General features: G+C 36.8%; 1 protein-coding gene across 2 annotated transcripts in view; it reads right to left on the bottom strand.

Moving 5' to 3' along the window:
* The window catches only part of LOC110044613 (uncharacterized), a 32,290-nt gene extending 16,838 nt beyond the window's left edge, over nt 1–15,452 (bottom strand). Inside the window, exons 1-6 of one of the 2 annotated variants that reach the window (XM_089292024.1) lie at nt 14,998–15,452; nt 11,348–11,482; nt 9,564–9,805; nt 6,126–6,213; nt 5,607–5,741; nt 4,435–4,676 (exon numbers count right to left, since the gene is read on the bottom strand). In XM_089292024.1, the coding sequence (XP_089148150.1) occupies nt 4,435–4,676; nt 5,607–5,741; nt 6,126–6,213; nt 9,564–9,805; nt 11,348–11,482; nt 14,998–15,079 (924 nt within the window). In that variant the 5' untranslated portion in view covers nt 15,080–15,452. Of the gene's footprint in view, nt 1–4,434; nt 4,677–5,600; nt 5,742–6,125; nt 6,214–9,563; nt 9,806–11,347; nt 11,483–14,997 lie in introns of both variants that reach the window. The other variant, XM_020750175.2, reaches the window with a different exon arrangement.
* Nucleotides 15,453–17,353: the final 1,901 nt, after the last annotated feature.

A 17,353-nucleotide genomic window follows, 5' to 3' on the forward strand; every position in this document is an offset into this window, starting at 1 on the left:
ACCTCACCAGAGATTAATTTGTTGTTTTAACTGGATACTTGTCATATCGATTAAAAGCAGTCTGCTGATCCTACAAACAACAAAGGAAAGTCGCAAAGCCTTCACCTATCGCCTGTTCGACGTACTTGTCTATCTAAACTTGTATGTATGGAGGACATGTTCTTATTACGAGTTTGCCAGTGAGCGCAAATTTATCCGATACTGTTTTAACCAAAATCCACCCCTAAATCTTCTTTTAAAAGCTACAATTAAAAGCACTCCGCTGAACCTACAAACAGCAGAAGGATAGCAGCAAAGGAACTCCCAGAGTGCATTTCGCTTCCACAGGGGGATAAATCGTGTGTGACATAAGCACACAGACATAAGCGCTACAAACTGTGCAAAATCACTATCCAAAGGAATGCATGCATGCCAGCATAAAGCAATAACATCACACAATACATCATCGCTTAAAAATCTTTTGCTCAGTTGAGACAGTACAATCAAAGCATATTAATGTCTTTAATGTTTGAAACCATTTAAAAACAGTCTAACTTAGACGTTGCCTCTGAAAATTGCATACCTAGATTTCATCTTGGTCTGCGGCAGACTAACATGATGCCAAGTGCTGATTGGTAGATTTGAAATGGTCTGCATGCCTTGAATTCCTTTGGTCGCTGAGTTTGGCACCGATCATATTGAGAAAGCTGTTTTCGTGATTTCAGCATTGATTTTCTTGGGAAGTGTTGGAGGGATGAAGCTCAAATTCGGCAAAGAGATAGAGAAAAATCTCATCAATCAATAACCGTCACCATTCAGGTGAGATTTTCAGTGTTTTGGCATTAATTCCAGTTTGAAGTGGAGGAGGTCCCGCTTGGCGGCCACCAAGTTGCAAGCCTTGTCTCCCTCTCTTGTTTTACCGGTATCTGACAAAAAGTAATTTTGTAAAAAAACAAAAAAAACAAAAAAAAAAACACTTCAGACGGCTCAGGAAGGCGAAAAAAAACACCACACACAAGTCAATTAACATTTCATTTAACTTTATTGGGATATTCAGACCGAGATGTAGTTTAGATATGCAATTTTCAGAGCTTTATTCATAACCTTCATTGATTCTGTTCATTTCATATAAACAATTATCAACCATGGACACACAGGGTGGTCCGCCTGTGATACAACAATTACTTTTCATGAAAACAAATAGCCTCCTACTGGCTAGCGACGGTATAAAGCTTCTAATCTCTAATAAAATTAATTTTCACCGTTCCAATGTATATACAGTGCAGCTCAGATATAAGTGAACAACACGTATGCGCACTGTGCCATTGGGGCCTCTTTTACTTCATTCAGCAGCTTAACTGGGAAATCCTTTCTTAATAAATATGCAAGGTTTCGCACATCAACACAAAAGATGTTGTTCTTAAAATTTGACTCATTTTGACCGGTGAACAAATGGATCTCAAATTTGTGTTTTCCTTGTAGAGTTTCTCAAGCGTGGAACTGGGCAGCGCGAGAGATGGAGAGTGTCGTTTAAAAGTTTGCTGTTTTTTTTTCTCTATTTTAACTCTTTTTGGCAATTTTTTAAAGTGCACCTAACCCCAAAATTTTTTTTTCGCTAAAACAAATCTAGACTTTATTCAAAGCATTTGGGCGAAGAAATTTTTGAATTTGGTTGATTCTCGATTTTCTATGCCCTTTCAAAGTCGCGCTTGAAGGTTTCACGACCGCGTTTTAGGGAGTCTGGGGCGGCGGTACCTGATGACGTCTACCCAGGAACCAAACACAATGGCGCCTCAGTCAACTCTCTGTATTTGCTCGAGAAAATGGAACACAAAACTAATCGTTCCGATGTATTTTGGGACTAAAATGTCCAAGTTTTGTCTCAGAATCATTTCTTTTTCGTCACTGGAGTCAGAGTTAAGTTTCGATTCGAAAGACTCCGAAATAAACTTCGATCGGGCAACGACAACTGTGAACTCACTGCTTAGAGCTTTGAGAGCAATTTACAATATTTCAAGCGACGAAGGGGAAGACTTCTTTGCGGACGAGTTGCTTGTATATTAGGAATGGAAAGCTAGATACGAAGTGGAGGAGCAGGCAAACGAGAAGCAGGAAAGAAAACTCAAGGACTGCTTTGGATGGTAATTTCGTCAACTAAACATAAGATTCCCACGCGTGTTTATAGCCCGTTTACATTTGTCCTTAGCAAGAATGTATTTTATCAAGGTGTGATTGTTCTGTTAAATCCAGCTTGTGTTTTACTTTCAGTTGAATGCTTCATGTTTATAAGAGTGACGTACGTGTCGCAGTTTTCGAGACTTGATGACCTCCAAAACATTGGCTTCGATCGATTGAAAATCGTATGGTTTGGACCTGTATTTTTGAAGCTGCGGGAAGCAAGGCGGAAGGAAACATTTCATACAAGGCGTTTCTGCGCACTTTTCGAATGTGTATTGCACCATCCTGAAGGAAATGAGAGGACGTGAGATATCCAACCTTCCTGGGTAGACGTCACAAGAGCCACTAGACCCATTCTCCTCAAACTCGGTCGTGAAACAAAATGGTGGTGTTTTGGAGCTATTTTCGAGATTTCGTCGGGGCACAGAAAATCGAGGATTTAACGGAATCCAAAAATTTTTTCGCAGAACTATTTCAAATAACAAGGAGATTCGTTTTAGCAAAAAAAACTTTTTGTGGTTAGGTGCACTTTAAGTTCAATACTACTTTTAAAGCATTCCAAATGTTAAAGACATTAATATGCTTTTTTATTATTGTGCTGTCTCAAACGAACATGCATTTTTTAACTTCTTTTGGAGTGTTGCGTTACATTGCAAATTTCAAAGGGGCTGAATGACAATTTTTTTCGAATTTTGATCGGCATTCATGCAGAATTGCTGCTAGATCCCACGAAAGTAAACTGTAAACCTAAAATTCATTGACTTGACTGTCTTTGGCAAGAATATCAGATGATTTGAAGCACTACTGGTCAGCTTTTTCCCTCACTGAAATTACATAATTTTTGAGTTTTGTTTTAATTACAAAAGTTTGTTAACTTAATTGGGGCTCAGTTTGCTCGGAAAACTCAAGAAATGAAAACAATCACTATATCTTGATGAAGGAAGAATCACTGTATACATATAAAGTTGAAAACATTTAACAGCCATCTAAATGTCTGTGTAGCAAGAAGTTGAAAAGTGTAAAATTTTGGATTATTTTAAGTGAAATCAGAGCTTTCAGTACGATGCAGTTTTTGGTGAATTTCTGCTGTTATATTGAATATTTCAAAAAAACTAAGTTGATTTCCTTCAGTTACTTACCTAGGCCTTTAAACTGAGAACAGAATTTTCTTTGATTTTTACCGACATTCACTCTTAAATCTACAGCACCAGTGTTTCCGCCAGACCGTGCCATTACAGGAATCCCATGTTGCAATCAGAGATCACCCCCAGAAAAACGAAAAAAAGGCCAATTTGGCCCTTTCCTTTTACAAGACAGCAGGCTTAACACAGGCATAGTATTTTAAAAGCCATCCCAGGGCTTGAAATTGCGACCAATACCGTTGCCAATGCAACTAACATTTCATCCCTGGCAACCAAAAATTCTGGTTTAGTCGCCATAATGGCGACTACATTTCTTTGTGTTGACAATTAATAATGGTTATTATATCACACATTATGTCCCTCTAGAAATTATATTTAAAGATCTTTGCTTCTAAAACATTCAACATAAGAAAAGACATCAATCCATCCTTTTGTTTTGCTGTATTGATTCTCTCACATCGGAGAAATTCCAAGTTTGAAATCACCCTATAATGCATTGCAAACCCTCGATCATTGACTATGCCTGTACATGTATGTCTATAGATTGTTCTCTTGTAATGCACAGATCCTTGATACTATTATCTGATTTAAAAAAAAAAAAAAAAAAACTTTATTGAGTAGAAACACTTCAAAAAGCACTTACTATTAAATTTTATCATAGATCTTAATAAACTGCTTTATTTTCCTTGGTACCCTGATGCAGTTTTTCCTTCTGTAGCTTTCAATTTATTGGTCCCTTTCCTACAAAAATTGGCCCCTAAAAAAGGTTTCCCGAGGCCACTTTGGCCCCTCGTGTAAAATTTTCTGGCTAAACACTGCACTAGTGTTCTATTAGGAATTTAATTCTGTAATTGGCTACACTACTAACTACATGTATCCACTCTGTTGTAGATATTGAGTTGCCTAGCAGTATGTGGTTGTTAACAAAATGGCAACTGCTTCTTTGCATTTTTGAAGTGTCAGTGAAGAGGATTTAATTAGATATAAAGTTCAGGATAACAAGTAGATTTTTACTAAAATAGAGCTGTGACCAGTCAGTACATACAAGCCAGATACATGTAGAAAACAACACAATTAAAAGTTGTTAAATTTGAAACAAATGAGACCCTTTTCAGTAGCCATGATTATCTCTTACCGTGTACTTTCCTGATAAATTTACATCAATAGTCGCTTCCAGCCACTTGTCACCTTTATCACCACTTGCTGTGAACACACTGTTTCCATTTACATTCACAGTTAATGTCCCCATACCTGCACCATACATGTGGTAGTAGAACTGGAGACACATGCTCCCACTGAATTGTAGCTTGGGGCTGTTTAGTCTTGCATAGTCACCTGGCTGTCGAGGGGATGATGTCTCTATGTACATGTAATATCCTGTAAAGGTAGGCAAGTGGAAATTAAATATTTACAATTACTGTCACTGAAAAATCATTATGAGGAAATTCTCACCGGCATTTTTAAAACAACTGAAAGTTTTTGGCATTCATTTGTGGAAGGAGGAGGGGGGAGGCACCAAGCCAAATTTCAATTTTCATCAACTCAGTCAACTGAGTCAGATTACGGATTTAGCCTTTCGTAATGCTCTGTTGTGCTCTTGTGACATGTATTGCCCATGTATATCTGATCAAGGTGTGTAGTCATTGCTATGTAAGTACTCTCTTCTAGTCGCTGCATGCCAAACCTATCAACTTACATAATTTATGGCATTTCTACATGTATATTTTCAATTACAGTACAAAGAAGGAATTAAAAACTCTAATGAGTTTGAAAGAGCATCCTTCTATTTGTGCATTTACGACCAAAACAAAATGACCTGACCTTTGTCAAAAAGTAGTTTTTATGATAACTGCAGAAATTCTCGCGTGCTCATTGGCTAATTTTCATGGTCAATAAGCGGACAGACACATGATTTTATAATTTATGCCATGCGTCAACGAGCGAGAGCGGACAATTTGACAATTTGCTATTGTAAAAATCAAATTGACATCAGTTTTTCATATGTCTGTCCTGTTATTGACAATGAATTTCATCATAACATTGTCAAATTAGTCTGCGGATCCACTCGGTTATCACCTTGTGGATCCACAGCTACTTTGACAATGTCGTGACAAAATTTATGGTCAATAACACGACAGACGCATGAAAAACTGACGTCAATTTGTTAATTTTACCTCATTACATGTATATATATTATTTGTAGTATTAGTATAAAATTCCACCTTTTAACAATAAATAAGATCACTTCTTATTTTCAACTGAAGTAAAGGAGGAAGATATAATCAAGGTCCATATTCATACCTGCACCATTTCCTGTGGTGTGGTCAGCAGATGGTCCAGTACCACTAGAAGCAGTGCTTCCGCGATGTTGTGTCCAGTCAAAGGTATCACTACTGTCCTGGACAAAACCGCACATGGATGTATCAAAGTTGCAACCAAAGGCTAAAAAATGAAATCAAAAAACAATAATTACTGATAAATACACATAATCATACATGTACATACTATTTGATCAGTACACTTTATTTGACAGCACTTTTTTCAAGCTGCCATTATAAAACCCTTGTAATAAACGTATTCTTTCATTATTGAGTAGTGTTAATGTTTCTGAAATTTGATGATTTAGCTGGGGCAGCAGCAACATTCTACATGTATGCTTCTTCTTACACTCAGTTTCTAGACTATTACACGAACATTACATAATTTCCAATCACTTAGCTTACATATACATGTACATGTACTATCATTTGTTTACAAAATAATAATCAATCCAGTCATCAAAAACTGATCCATGAATGCTAGTTTAAAACTCTCTTATGCACTCACTTGAAAGACAAGATCCTGATTCCAACACAAAATCATCTATTGCGATGTCACTTTGGTAATTACTTCCCCGTATTCCTTCAAATGTAACCTACAACCATTACAACATATGGAAATTGGGGACGATTTAATATTATACAAAAACTGTGAGTAGGATCACAATGCTACATGACCAACTGACTACCAATGGGCATAATAATGGCACTTAAGTGCGTTCGCACGAAATTTTCCAGTTGCTCTAGATTTTTTTAAATTTATACTGCAGTTAGATAATGAGTTACTTGTGTCAGCAATGCAAAAAAAATTAGGAGTCACCGACTTCATTTCAGAGATAAAGCATGTGGAAAACTACCCTGATTTTGAAAAATTGGCACAAGTTATTCAGCATTATTATTATTATGGTCTAAAGGGGTTTATAGTTAAAAATGTCAAAGGTGAGTCAACGGAGACAAGCGATCTTAGTCATGTTTTGTAGAGGTGGGTCTGTTGTGTAAATAATTCCAAATGTCACCAACGTTACACAAAAATTTTTTTCGTGTAACCCTTCAAGAGGCATTTGAAACCATCGCACAGATAAACAAAGAGCTATTTAAAATGAACGGAATTTGATGGTGCATTTTGCAAAAAAAACTCAAACTTCTAATCGATAGGTTTTCTTCATTTTTTCGCTAAACATAGAAAATCAGTAGAGATCAAAGTGGCTATGAGCCACTCAACTTGGAAAATGGATCATCTGTAAACAGTGACAATTTTGAAGCCACTGACTTGAAGGTTTGATCCGTAGGTTAAGTTGAAGTTAAAGCCCACTGGAATTGTTAAGAAATAGTGCAAAACGCAATGGTAAGAGAATACACTAGGATATGTAACACTGCTGAAAACATTCATGAAGTTACTGGTCTGAGAGACCGAGTTATCGTCCTCCAAGAGACCGAAACAATTTAAAAGAAAGTACAATGTACTGCTTCTTGTCCAATCACCAAAGCAAGTAATAATTCTCATTTTCATTCCTCTCATTTTTTTTCTTCTTTATTTTCCCAGACAGTATCAGTGGTTTTTTTCTCTCTCTTTGTTACCTTTTCTCATCCTAGAAATTAAAAAAAGTGCGTTCAGCGTAGAGTCACTATCCCACAAAGACAGCACCACGTCTAATCCGCTCAACAAAGTTAAGCCCTGTTCAGCAGGATTTGTACTTGGATGGGTGACCAAATACAAATACCCCGTGTTGTAATAACTTCTTTTCATTTTGTTATTTTTTCACTTCCCTTTCCAAGACAATATTAGGGAGCTTAAGAAACCACGACGACGGTGGCGAGGACAACATCGATTAAAAAATGATCTTATAATTTAGCTACGAATCTTGTGGTACCCTAAAGCCATTTACTTTGTTTATCACTGTCAAAGCTACATGTATCAAGAAACTGAATCTAGGACACATCGATAAGTTCGAAATAAAAATTTAAAAAATTAGCCATTGTGGTTCATGTTCTCCAGACTATGCAGAATTTGGTCATTTCACGTTGTTGCTTTGAAGAGGATGGCAAAGAAATATACGAAGGATTATAACGCACGTGCACAGCTATTGTTCTGCTCATTAAACCTTTTGTTGAGCAATGTTCCCATTGCCATCGTGGTTTTCTTAAGCTCCCTATTTAAGACTGCAGAACTCCCAGCCTTGTCTAACGATGTTTCTTCTATTTATCTACTATTTGTTCCTCATTTCGCCATGTCCGTATTTATGTGCATTTATACAGCGGAACGCGTCGTTCAAATTCTCCTCAATTCTCTTGACTATTGATCGTCTAAAACAATTAATCACGGCTTGAATAATTCGAAAATTCATACAGCTCGTCAATTTTCGGCAATCGATTGTGGTTAATCCTGTACGAGCAGGCACCTTTGAGAAATGAGCTATTTAATATATAATTACAGGTAGCTTCTATTTATACACTGTATTAAATGTTCGTGTGGAAATTTATTCAGTGTAGAGCATTTCTGTGGTAAGATCCAGAGTACTGAGAACTTGCGCCAGAAATTCAAAGAATAACTAACATGACATGGTACACACGACTGTAAAACAGCCTTAAATGGTGGATGTTCGAATCCGGTAAAGGTCGGGGATGCTCGTCGTCTCCGGTACAAATCAAGGACTCTGGTCTCACTTAGGGTGTTGATGACAAAATGTCACCATTTTTAGCTGTCAAAGTATCCTTTAGGGCGCACTTGAAGAAATAATAATTAAAAGAAACGTTCTCATTTAATTTCTGTTTTAAGGCTTGATTTCCGCTGATATCTCAAGTACGTGAGTCAGTTGTACAAGTGTGCGCTGGATCCTTTCTTGAACAGTGGCTAGTAATCAAACCTATTCCATTTTTAGTGGTATATTTTAGGGGTTTCATGAAACTCCAGCAACTCCCATATTATGTCTCCTTTAATAATAGGAGTTAAATTCAAATTTTCCAACGAGCATCCCTGACCTTTTCATATTGGAGTTCCCCTCCGGGGTTTCAAATGTCTAACAGGAAGTGATGGAATGATGGAGTGAAATCGCTTCACCGCTACAACTTGGAAAATAATATTCTCCAAGTTAAAAATGATCCATCAAAAGAATTTAAATACTTGTAGGGGTCACTGAACACCCAAGAAAGTTAAATCCAGGCAAAGTTATAGCAATGACCATCTGTCCCATCATTGTTCATTTTTATTACTTAGCGTGTGTCTCAATGCATGATGCAGCATGTGAATTTGTGTGCGCGATAAGGATGCGTAGAAACAATTAGCACGAACGTCCTTAACAAGTTAAACCTGGCTACATGTATTTGCAGTTAGTCGGTTTAAGTTACCAAAATATCAAAGTCACTCATGTGATGGTGCATTTGAATAGTTAACCGACTCTCAACCAAAGAAGGGGTTACCACAGGAATGGATTATTAAATGACACTATAGATCTATTAATTTTTCTAAATGGACATAAGTACAAATCAGATAAGAGGAAATGTTTCATGATACATTTTAAAAATAGTTGTATCAGGAATGTAATTCTCTCACTGGCTACTTAACTAAATACATGCATCTATTTCTGTTGTAGATATTGAATAGCCTAGCAGTATGCAGTTGTTAACAAAATGGCAGCCACTTCTTTGCATATTTGAAATGTCTGTGAAGAGTCCCGATCTAATCAGATAATAAAAGTTTAGAATGTCAAGTAGGTTTTTACTACTTTAAAAATGATTGGTCATGACTATTATTTTGCTCTCAATTTCTATCGAAGTAGATAGTAAGTAATGTTAGTAAATGTAATGTAATATAAGTTTGATGTCATGTAAGTGTTGCAATGACTAAATATATCTGCTGCTATCCAAAAAAAAGACACAGAAAACAAAACAAAGCTGAACTAATACTTGCAGAAAACTAGGCACTTCAGTAGCCATGATAATCTCTTACCACATACTTTCCTGATAAATTTACATCAATAGTTGCTCTCAACCACTTGTCACCTTTATCCCCACTTGTGAAGAGCACATTGATTCCATTTACAATCACAATTAATGTCCCCATGGCTGCACCATGCATGTGATAGTAGAACTGGAGACACATGCTCCCGCTGAATTGCAGCTTGGGGCTGTTTAGTTTTGCATAGTCACCTGTCTGTTGAGGGGATGATGTTTCTATGTACATGTAATACCCTGTAAAGGTAGGCAAGTGGAAATTAAATATTTAACACTTCTGTCTCTGAAAACTCATAAATTTGGAAATTCTCACTGCCATTTGTAAAATGACTGAAAGTTTATGGCATTCATTAATTTTCTATATTGCATTTAATCCTGTCCTATTCAGATCTAGCATAGTAGACTTCAGTTCGTATAGTGTGATCATCTGGGTGAGGGTAGTTCTGAAAAGAACTGTTGTTGGTGACTGACATGTCAACAACCTGAGCGGAAGTCACCTTCAGAGTCAAGTGAATAGTGTTTCTCAGTCGATGATGTTATAAGTCTGGTCCGTTGAACGTGATTGGTCAGTCTAGCCATGATTGTATTGGCTGAAAGACTCATGTAAAGTTTGTCATCAGTCATTGGTCAGTTTCGATCCGTCCATTGTTAGTCAAGTTGGTCAGTTTTTGGTCCATTTATTGTTAGTCAAATTAAGTTGGTCTGTTGGAAGTCCCTTTGTCAGTTTCATTTCTGTCATGGATAAGTCATTTGTAAGGCACCGCTAGTTGTTGGCATCTGTTAAGAAGTGTTTGTTATAGGTTGGTGTACCACCTCTCCAGAGTCAGTTGTTGAAAATAGTTTGTACTGTACGTTAAGCACTGAGCAGAGTCCCAGTCATTGTTGTGGTTTGTCAGTTGATGATGTACAGCAATGTGATTGTTGGCATGGCCATTTCTCGTGGCTCATTTGTGTTCAGTCAGTCTTGTGTTAAGGTTTCTGCCAGTCTCACCAATGTAGGAGGCCTGGCAGTCAGAGCATTTGATCTTGTAAACTGCTCCCTGTCTGTTGTTAGGTTCATCCCTGTCTTGTCCCTGTAACACCATCGACTGACAAACACTATTAACTTGACTCTGAAGATCACTTCCGCTCAGGTTGTTGAAACGTCAGTCACCAACAGCAGTTCTTTTCAGAACTACCCTCACCCAGACAATCACACTATATGAACTACTGATACTCCTGGGTTCAAACCATTTACTATAGTAAACTTTACAGGACAGTCAGGACTCTTCCAGGGAGATGTTGGGAGGGGGGGGGGGGGGGGAACACCAGGCCAAATTTTAACTTTGATCAACTCAGTCAACTGAGTCAGATTACAGATTTAGCCTTTCAAGTTGTTTTGTTGTGCAGTTGTGACATTGCTCATGTATATCCGATCAAGGTGTGTAGTCATTGCTATGTAAGTACTCTCATTTGAAAGATTAATTTTGTTCTTCCATTTTGTTGTTGATGCATGCCAACCTTTGTATCAACTTACATAAATTATAGTGTTTATAAATGTACTATCAATCATAAAGGACTTAAAAACTCTAATGAGTATAAAGAGCATCCTTCTATTTGTATATTTATGAAAACAAAATCATGTGGCCTTTATTAAAAAAGTAGTTTTCACCTCATTACATTTATTACTAGATCCCCTCCTTGGGCATAAAATTCCACCATAACAATAAATAAGATTTCTTCCTATTTTCAAATGAAGTAAAGGAGGAAGGTATAATCAAGGAAGGTCTCTATTCATACCATTTCCTGTGGTGTGGTCAGCAGATGGTCCAGTATACATAGAGGAAGTGCTTCCCCGATGACGTGTCCAGTCAAAGGTATCATTACTGTCCTGGACAAAACCGCACATGGATGTATCAAAGTTGCAACTGAAAGCTAAAAAATAATAATTAATAAAATTAACACATACAATGCATACTTTCTTTGATCAGTATACTGTATTTGACAACACTTTTTTCGAGCCCTGATTTAATATCCTACACTGTACTTACAGCGGTTATCAATCACATGCAACCTTCAGCACAAAAACATCTTGACAACACCTAAGTTTTGGTGGATGTCAATCATCTCCACCTCCTTGCTGACTGTATGCAAAATTTACCTGAAAAAAAAAAAGTCTGAAACCTTGCAGCAGTCCACTCGTAAAAATTATCATTTTACTTTCGGCACGTATGGCTAGCTCACTAAATACACTGGCATTAAATATTCCTTGAAATTTATAACTGAAGACAGGCTGGTCGGGTTTCTCAACGGCCATTTGCATGCATGAATGACCCTGAGATCAAGCAGATCAACACGTGAACAAATTATTTCTGCAGTAGATGGACTGAACAAGACTTAAACTTCTTGTAAACCTTTTAATTTTGTAACATAAGTTACAAGTTTTAAGGTTAAAGTATTGTTCAGTTCGTAGCCCCAAGAAAAATATGTACAAAAATAATTTGTTCGCTCACTTGCAGATTTGCTTGATCTCAGGGTCATTCATGCATGCGAATGGCCGTTGAAAACCCAGCAAACGTCTTCATTTATAGATTTCAAGGAATATTTAACACCAATGTAATTAGTGAGCAAGTCATATATACCGAAAGTAGAATGATAAGTTTTACAAGTGGACTGCTGCAAGGTTTCAGACTTGTTTTTTTTTTCAGGTAAATTTTGCATACAGTCGGCAAGGAGGCGGAGATTATTGACATCCACCAAAACTTAGGTTTTGTCAAGATGTTTTTGCGCTGAAGGTCGCGTGTGATTGATAACCACTGTAATGCATCCCTAGCTTTATAAACCCCTTGTAATAAACATATTATTTCAATATTGTGGGTTAATGTTTCTGAAATTTGATAATTTTGCTGAGGCTTTCGAGGATGCACACAGTCATTGAAAGAAAATAGAAGCCAATACTTAAAGCACGAAAACCTAGTCTGCAGCCAAGACTGCCACTTTTACAACTTGCTGCATTTGACGCATTCCAGTTTTGGTTCATGTCAATTTGCAGACTGTTTCCTTATGTTAGAATTATTTTTTTGTGGATACATGTAACTCGTATACATGTAGGTCTGAAGTTTCGGTAATTTATATATTTACTCTGTATACAGTATTGTCCAAAAGTAATGCAAGCAATAATCAATGAATATCGCGCTTTGTTCTCGCAATTTATCAGCGAAATATCCCAGGAACCAGCGAGCGTCAAAACAATTTATCAGCGCTAAATCGGAGATATCTTCGCGATATATCGCTGTGATATCGTTTGAGCGAGAATTCACTGCAACAATATCTTGTAAAGCGAAACGATATATCGTCGCGATATATCATTGAAGCGAAGTTCACTATATAACGATATATCGTAGTAAAGCCAAGTTCCCCGCAATGATATATCATAGTGAAGAGATTGTGTACGATGAATTAGTGTTAAAGTGAATGAATGAATGAATACCTTTATTTAAGTGTCAAACTAAAATAGCAGTAAATAACCACTAAATGGGAACACTATAAATAAATTAAGTCTATGTACGTGTAATGAACACAGCCACAGTCAAGCAATAACTGGTTCGACGAAGCACAAACCTTCGCTCTCTTCTTTTTGTGAATGGAAGCTTCGATCGATTCCTCTAAAGTCTAAATAAACTTACCTTGTTACACTCCAGTAACTCATAGACTATAAAGATGATTCCACAACCCAGAAGCATTGTTGTTGGAGCCAAGAGAGTGGCAGAAATCGAACTCGCTTGCCTTAACACCATTTTAACTGTGTGTACATGTAAATACACACAAAGTTTCCCTGATTAAACCCCAGTCTCTGCACAAAGACATACCTATAGCATATATGCTACCATAACAAAAAAAATAAATAAATAATGAAAGCTGACAAAACAAATTTTGACAAGACTTTGCCAAGTCAGGGAAAATCATTTCTCGCATTGCCATGCCAATCAATACTCGAACATTGTGTGGAGACTGGATCCTATTGGCTTACACGGCAGGAGGCCATGTTAAACGAACAGCCAAAAATACACATAACATCTACTTTTCCGGTTCTTGATTATTCTGCCCACCTAAACCTCTGAGGTGATAGAGTTGTCCTCTCTGGTATAAAACTTGTTGCAGGAATTCACGATTGTTTGAGTGTTTTTTTTTTTTTTTTTTTTTTTTTTTTTTCTTTTCTTTTGGAACCTGGACAGGTACGTTCGATCAATTTACGTGCTGTAGCTCACATGTTTGATTTATGATCTTATCTCATTAAATGAACTCGCCATCTTAAAAACTTAGTTTGTAGCGAAGAGGATCCTTCATTAGCTTAAACGGTCTGTGAAGATATGTACATTTGTGTCACAAGGAGTCAACGATATCTCGCTGAGCAGAAACAATGTATTGCTAAGCGAAAACAATATATCACTAAGGGAGTAAGATATATCGCTAAGTGGGAACGATATGTCGCTAAGCAAGAACGATATATTGTTCAACGAGAACGATGTATCGCTCAACAAGAACAATATACCGCTGAATGGAAATGATATATCACAAAGTGTAAACGATATCTCGCAATATCCTACCGAAAAATAACACAATAGCTGTTATATCGCTCGATATATCATTTGAACTTAATTAGTCTTAAATATCGCTGGTATATCACGATTTTCATGATATTCGACGATTATTGCTTGCATTACTTTTGGACAATACTGTAGGTTTTGTTTTGGAAAATGCCCATAAAACAGTAATCACTAATTTGGCTTGAAAACATTTTTTTTTTGGAAAATATTATCCCTTGAAAGTCTTCGGGTAACTTTAGCACTTTAGGAGTCTACACTGTACATAAATTATTACAAAGTGTCTAACATTTGGGATCACATAATATCATACAGTTTCTGAATATTTGGAATGAGTTATACTTCAAGGCAGCAACAAGGTCTGATGGCTACCATAATTTCAATGCTCTTTAAATGATGGCAGTATGATTTACACTTGTAGCAACAAAGCAGTATCAATGTTTTTCGGGCACTTTGATCACAACCCATAATTTGCATTTATTAGCAGAAAGAGAGTCTGTGCGCGTTACAGACGGAAGCTTAAACATTTCACCACTTTTTAAACATGAACGGAAATTCAAATTGAACTTCAATACCACAACATCCTGAATTACTCTAAACACGACACATTTTATACAGTTTCCCTCGCGGAGCTCGTTCAACAGCATTTTAAATACTGCGTTTATTATGCTTAATTAAACTACGTCATAGCGAAAGAATATTACACGAAAGAAGCGTTAATAATTTTTAACACGCGAACGTACACTTCGAAAAGAAAGGCAATAACAAATACTGTCAATGGAGGTTAAAGAGCACAGTCGGGCAAATTGACAAATTAAGGTTTCAAAAATGTGTAGATCTACTTACCCGAGGTGATGACGACCAAACTGGACATGATAAACGTCACCTTCACAAAACTCCGCCATATTTCTGCTTTGAAGAGATCCATCGCAATATTTTACGTCGATGGTAATAGACGACCTCCCAGAACTGTAAAAAGGTTGCACAAAACTCTGGGAATCGAAATATAAGCTAGCTTTTCACTTGTAACGTTGTAAACGTTCTCCTTGGAAACAAATTCCAACAAGTCCAACGTTCACGTACAGTGGAATTTCTTCGTTAACCTCCGCTAGTTCCCTCCAAGACTCCAACAAAGTATCAAGAATAGGATCCTAGGTGCTTAATCCGTCGTAGTGTACGATAAAGAGTGGCCAGTAAAGCAAATTTCAGAGCGAATCCTCGCGTTTTTTCTGTCTTCGGTCACTGTTACGCCTTCCCTATTTCCGCCATTAGACTCTTTGTCATCCTCGTTCCCAGAGTTCATCGAGACCATCGTGCGAAGCAGGCAATATTGGCGGGGAGAGGGGGAAAGGACTGGGAAAAGTAAGGGAAAAAACGTTTCATTTAAAGTAATTTGAAATGTATTTACAAATTACTAGAAGAATAAAATGTCACCTTTGTAAGATGAGGTTGTTAGTGACATTTTGAATTGTTCATTTCACTCTCCCCAATCTCTCTTTCCCGCCCACGCCATGTTGATGATGCGCCGGTTGATCGATGGCCGTTCGTATTTGTAAAACTTACATCTAATAAACCTTCTACGCCTTTAACCTGTAGAGTATCAAACGCCATTTAAACCCTTTTTTAACATTTGCGCGGTTAAAGAGCTATTGAGTCTAAATGTATTTGTTTGATCACGCGCGTAGATCAGAAGTGTTGTTGCACACGCATAGAAACAAAGTCAAACAAAGTCCGTTGATCGATCGATGGCCGTTCGTATTTGTAAAACTTAACAAATCTTCCACGGCTTTTACCTGTAGAGTATCAAACGCCATTTAAACCCTTTTTTAACATTTGCGTGGTTAAAGAGCTATTGAGTCTAAATGCATTTGTTTGATTACACGCGTAGTTCAGAAGTGTTGTTGCACCACGCATAGCAACAAAGTCAAACTAAGTCCGTTGATCGATCGATGGCCGATTGTAACAGTGCTCGTTTTGCTCAAGTTAACCATTTATTGCTTTCTTAATCAAAACTATAACAAAATTCTCGAACGTGATTAGCTATCAGCAGCCCGATTTGAGCATTAATTGGACAGTGTACGCGTCATGCTTGTAATTGGACAGTACGCGTCCTTTTGCTGTTTTGATGTTGTTTTTTGTTTTATTTTGTTTGTTGTTGTTGTTGTTGTTGTTGTTGTTTTCTTGTTTTTGTGGGAGAATTATTCCTACGATATGAGACAAAAGGGAAAAAAAAAGGAAAAATTAACTAGTTATTCAAAGAGTTGTGTGGACCATTTAAAATGAAAAAATTCAACGAATAGATTCCATGTTGCCGTGCGTCTGTTCAGTAACAGATCACACAAGACGTCAAGCGGGAAGTTGACGTCAAAATGTCAGTGGTAAAAATGTGGTAAAAATGACACACGAGCCTTTAGGCTGAGTGTGTCAATTAGTTACTATTGTTACTGTTGTGATTTATTAAGGGACAGACGAACGGTAACTTGGAATCTATTTGTTCTATATATAAAACAAAAAAAATCTTAATGACTTCATTTATAATTCTGTCTTGCATTAGATCATAAGAACCAGTCAAAGTTCGCGAAAAACTTGGTTTATGAAATGTTCATTTAGATTGAAGTTTTAAAACTGTAACCAAATCTTTGTAAGTCCTTTTTCTTAGCAATTAGTCTGAATCTTAGATGTAATCCTTCTATTCATCGAGTCTAGCTGTCTGGAGTCTTCTGTGCTAACGATTATGTGACAGAACCAACTCTGCTTATACTTACCGCAATACCTGAGGGGTCCCGATGAAGTGGTAGCTATAGCTTTTACGGCTATCAGTTAATAATTTGGCTTCTTTAATTCACGGCTAACGGTTCATTTATTTATCTTACGTTTGACAGAAATCTTGGAAATTAATAACCATTGTTTCAAAAAGCACAAATTTATTTTGATTCCTGTAAAAATAATATTGGAGGCCTTTGAACCATTCCGGCAAGGGAAAAGGTATTAAAGGTATTATTGAAATTCTAAAGTACTACTTTTTCTTATTTTCTAGTATTTTTATTTTTTTTTATTTGCTGTATTTGTCTTAGTATTATTAATATTTGTAATTTAGATTGAGGTCCACAGTTTTTCCAGTCATGTGCTACCCTAGAAAAATAAAGTTGTTACTTACTTACTTAGCTTACTATTATAAGAATTTTATTTTCTAATATAGTAA

The sequence above is a fragment of the Orbicella faveolata genome, unplaced genomic scaffold, assembly GCF_042242905.1.
Source record: "Orbicella faveolata isolate gen_17 unplaced genomic scaffold, um_ofav_v1 contig_24, whole genome shotgun sequence".
In the NCBI taxonomy this organism is placed as follows: domain Eukaryota; kingdom Metazoa; phylum Cnidaria; class Anthozoa; order Scleractinia; family Merulinidae; genus Orbicella; species Orbicella faveolata.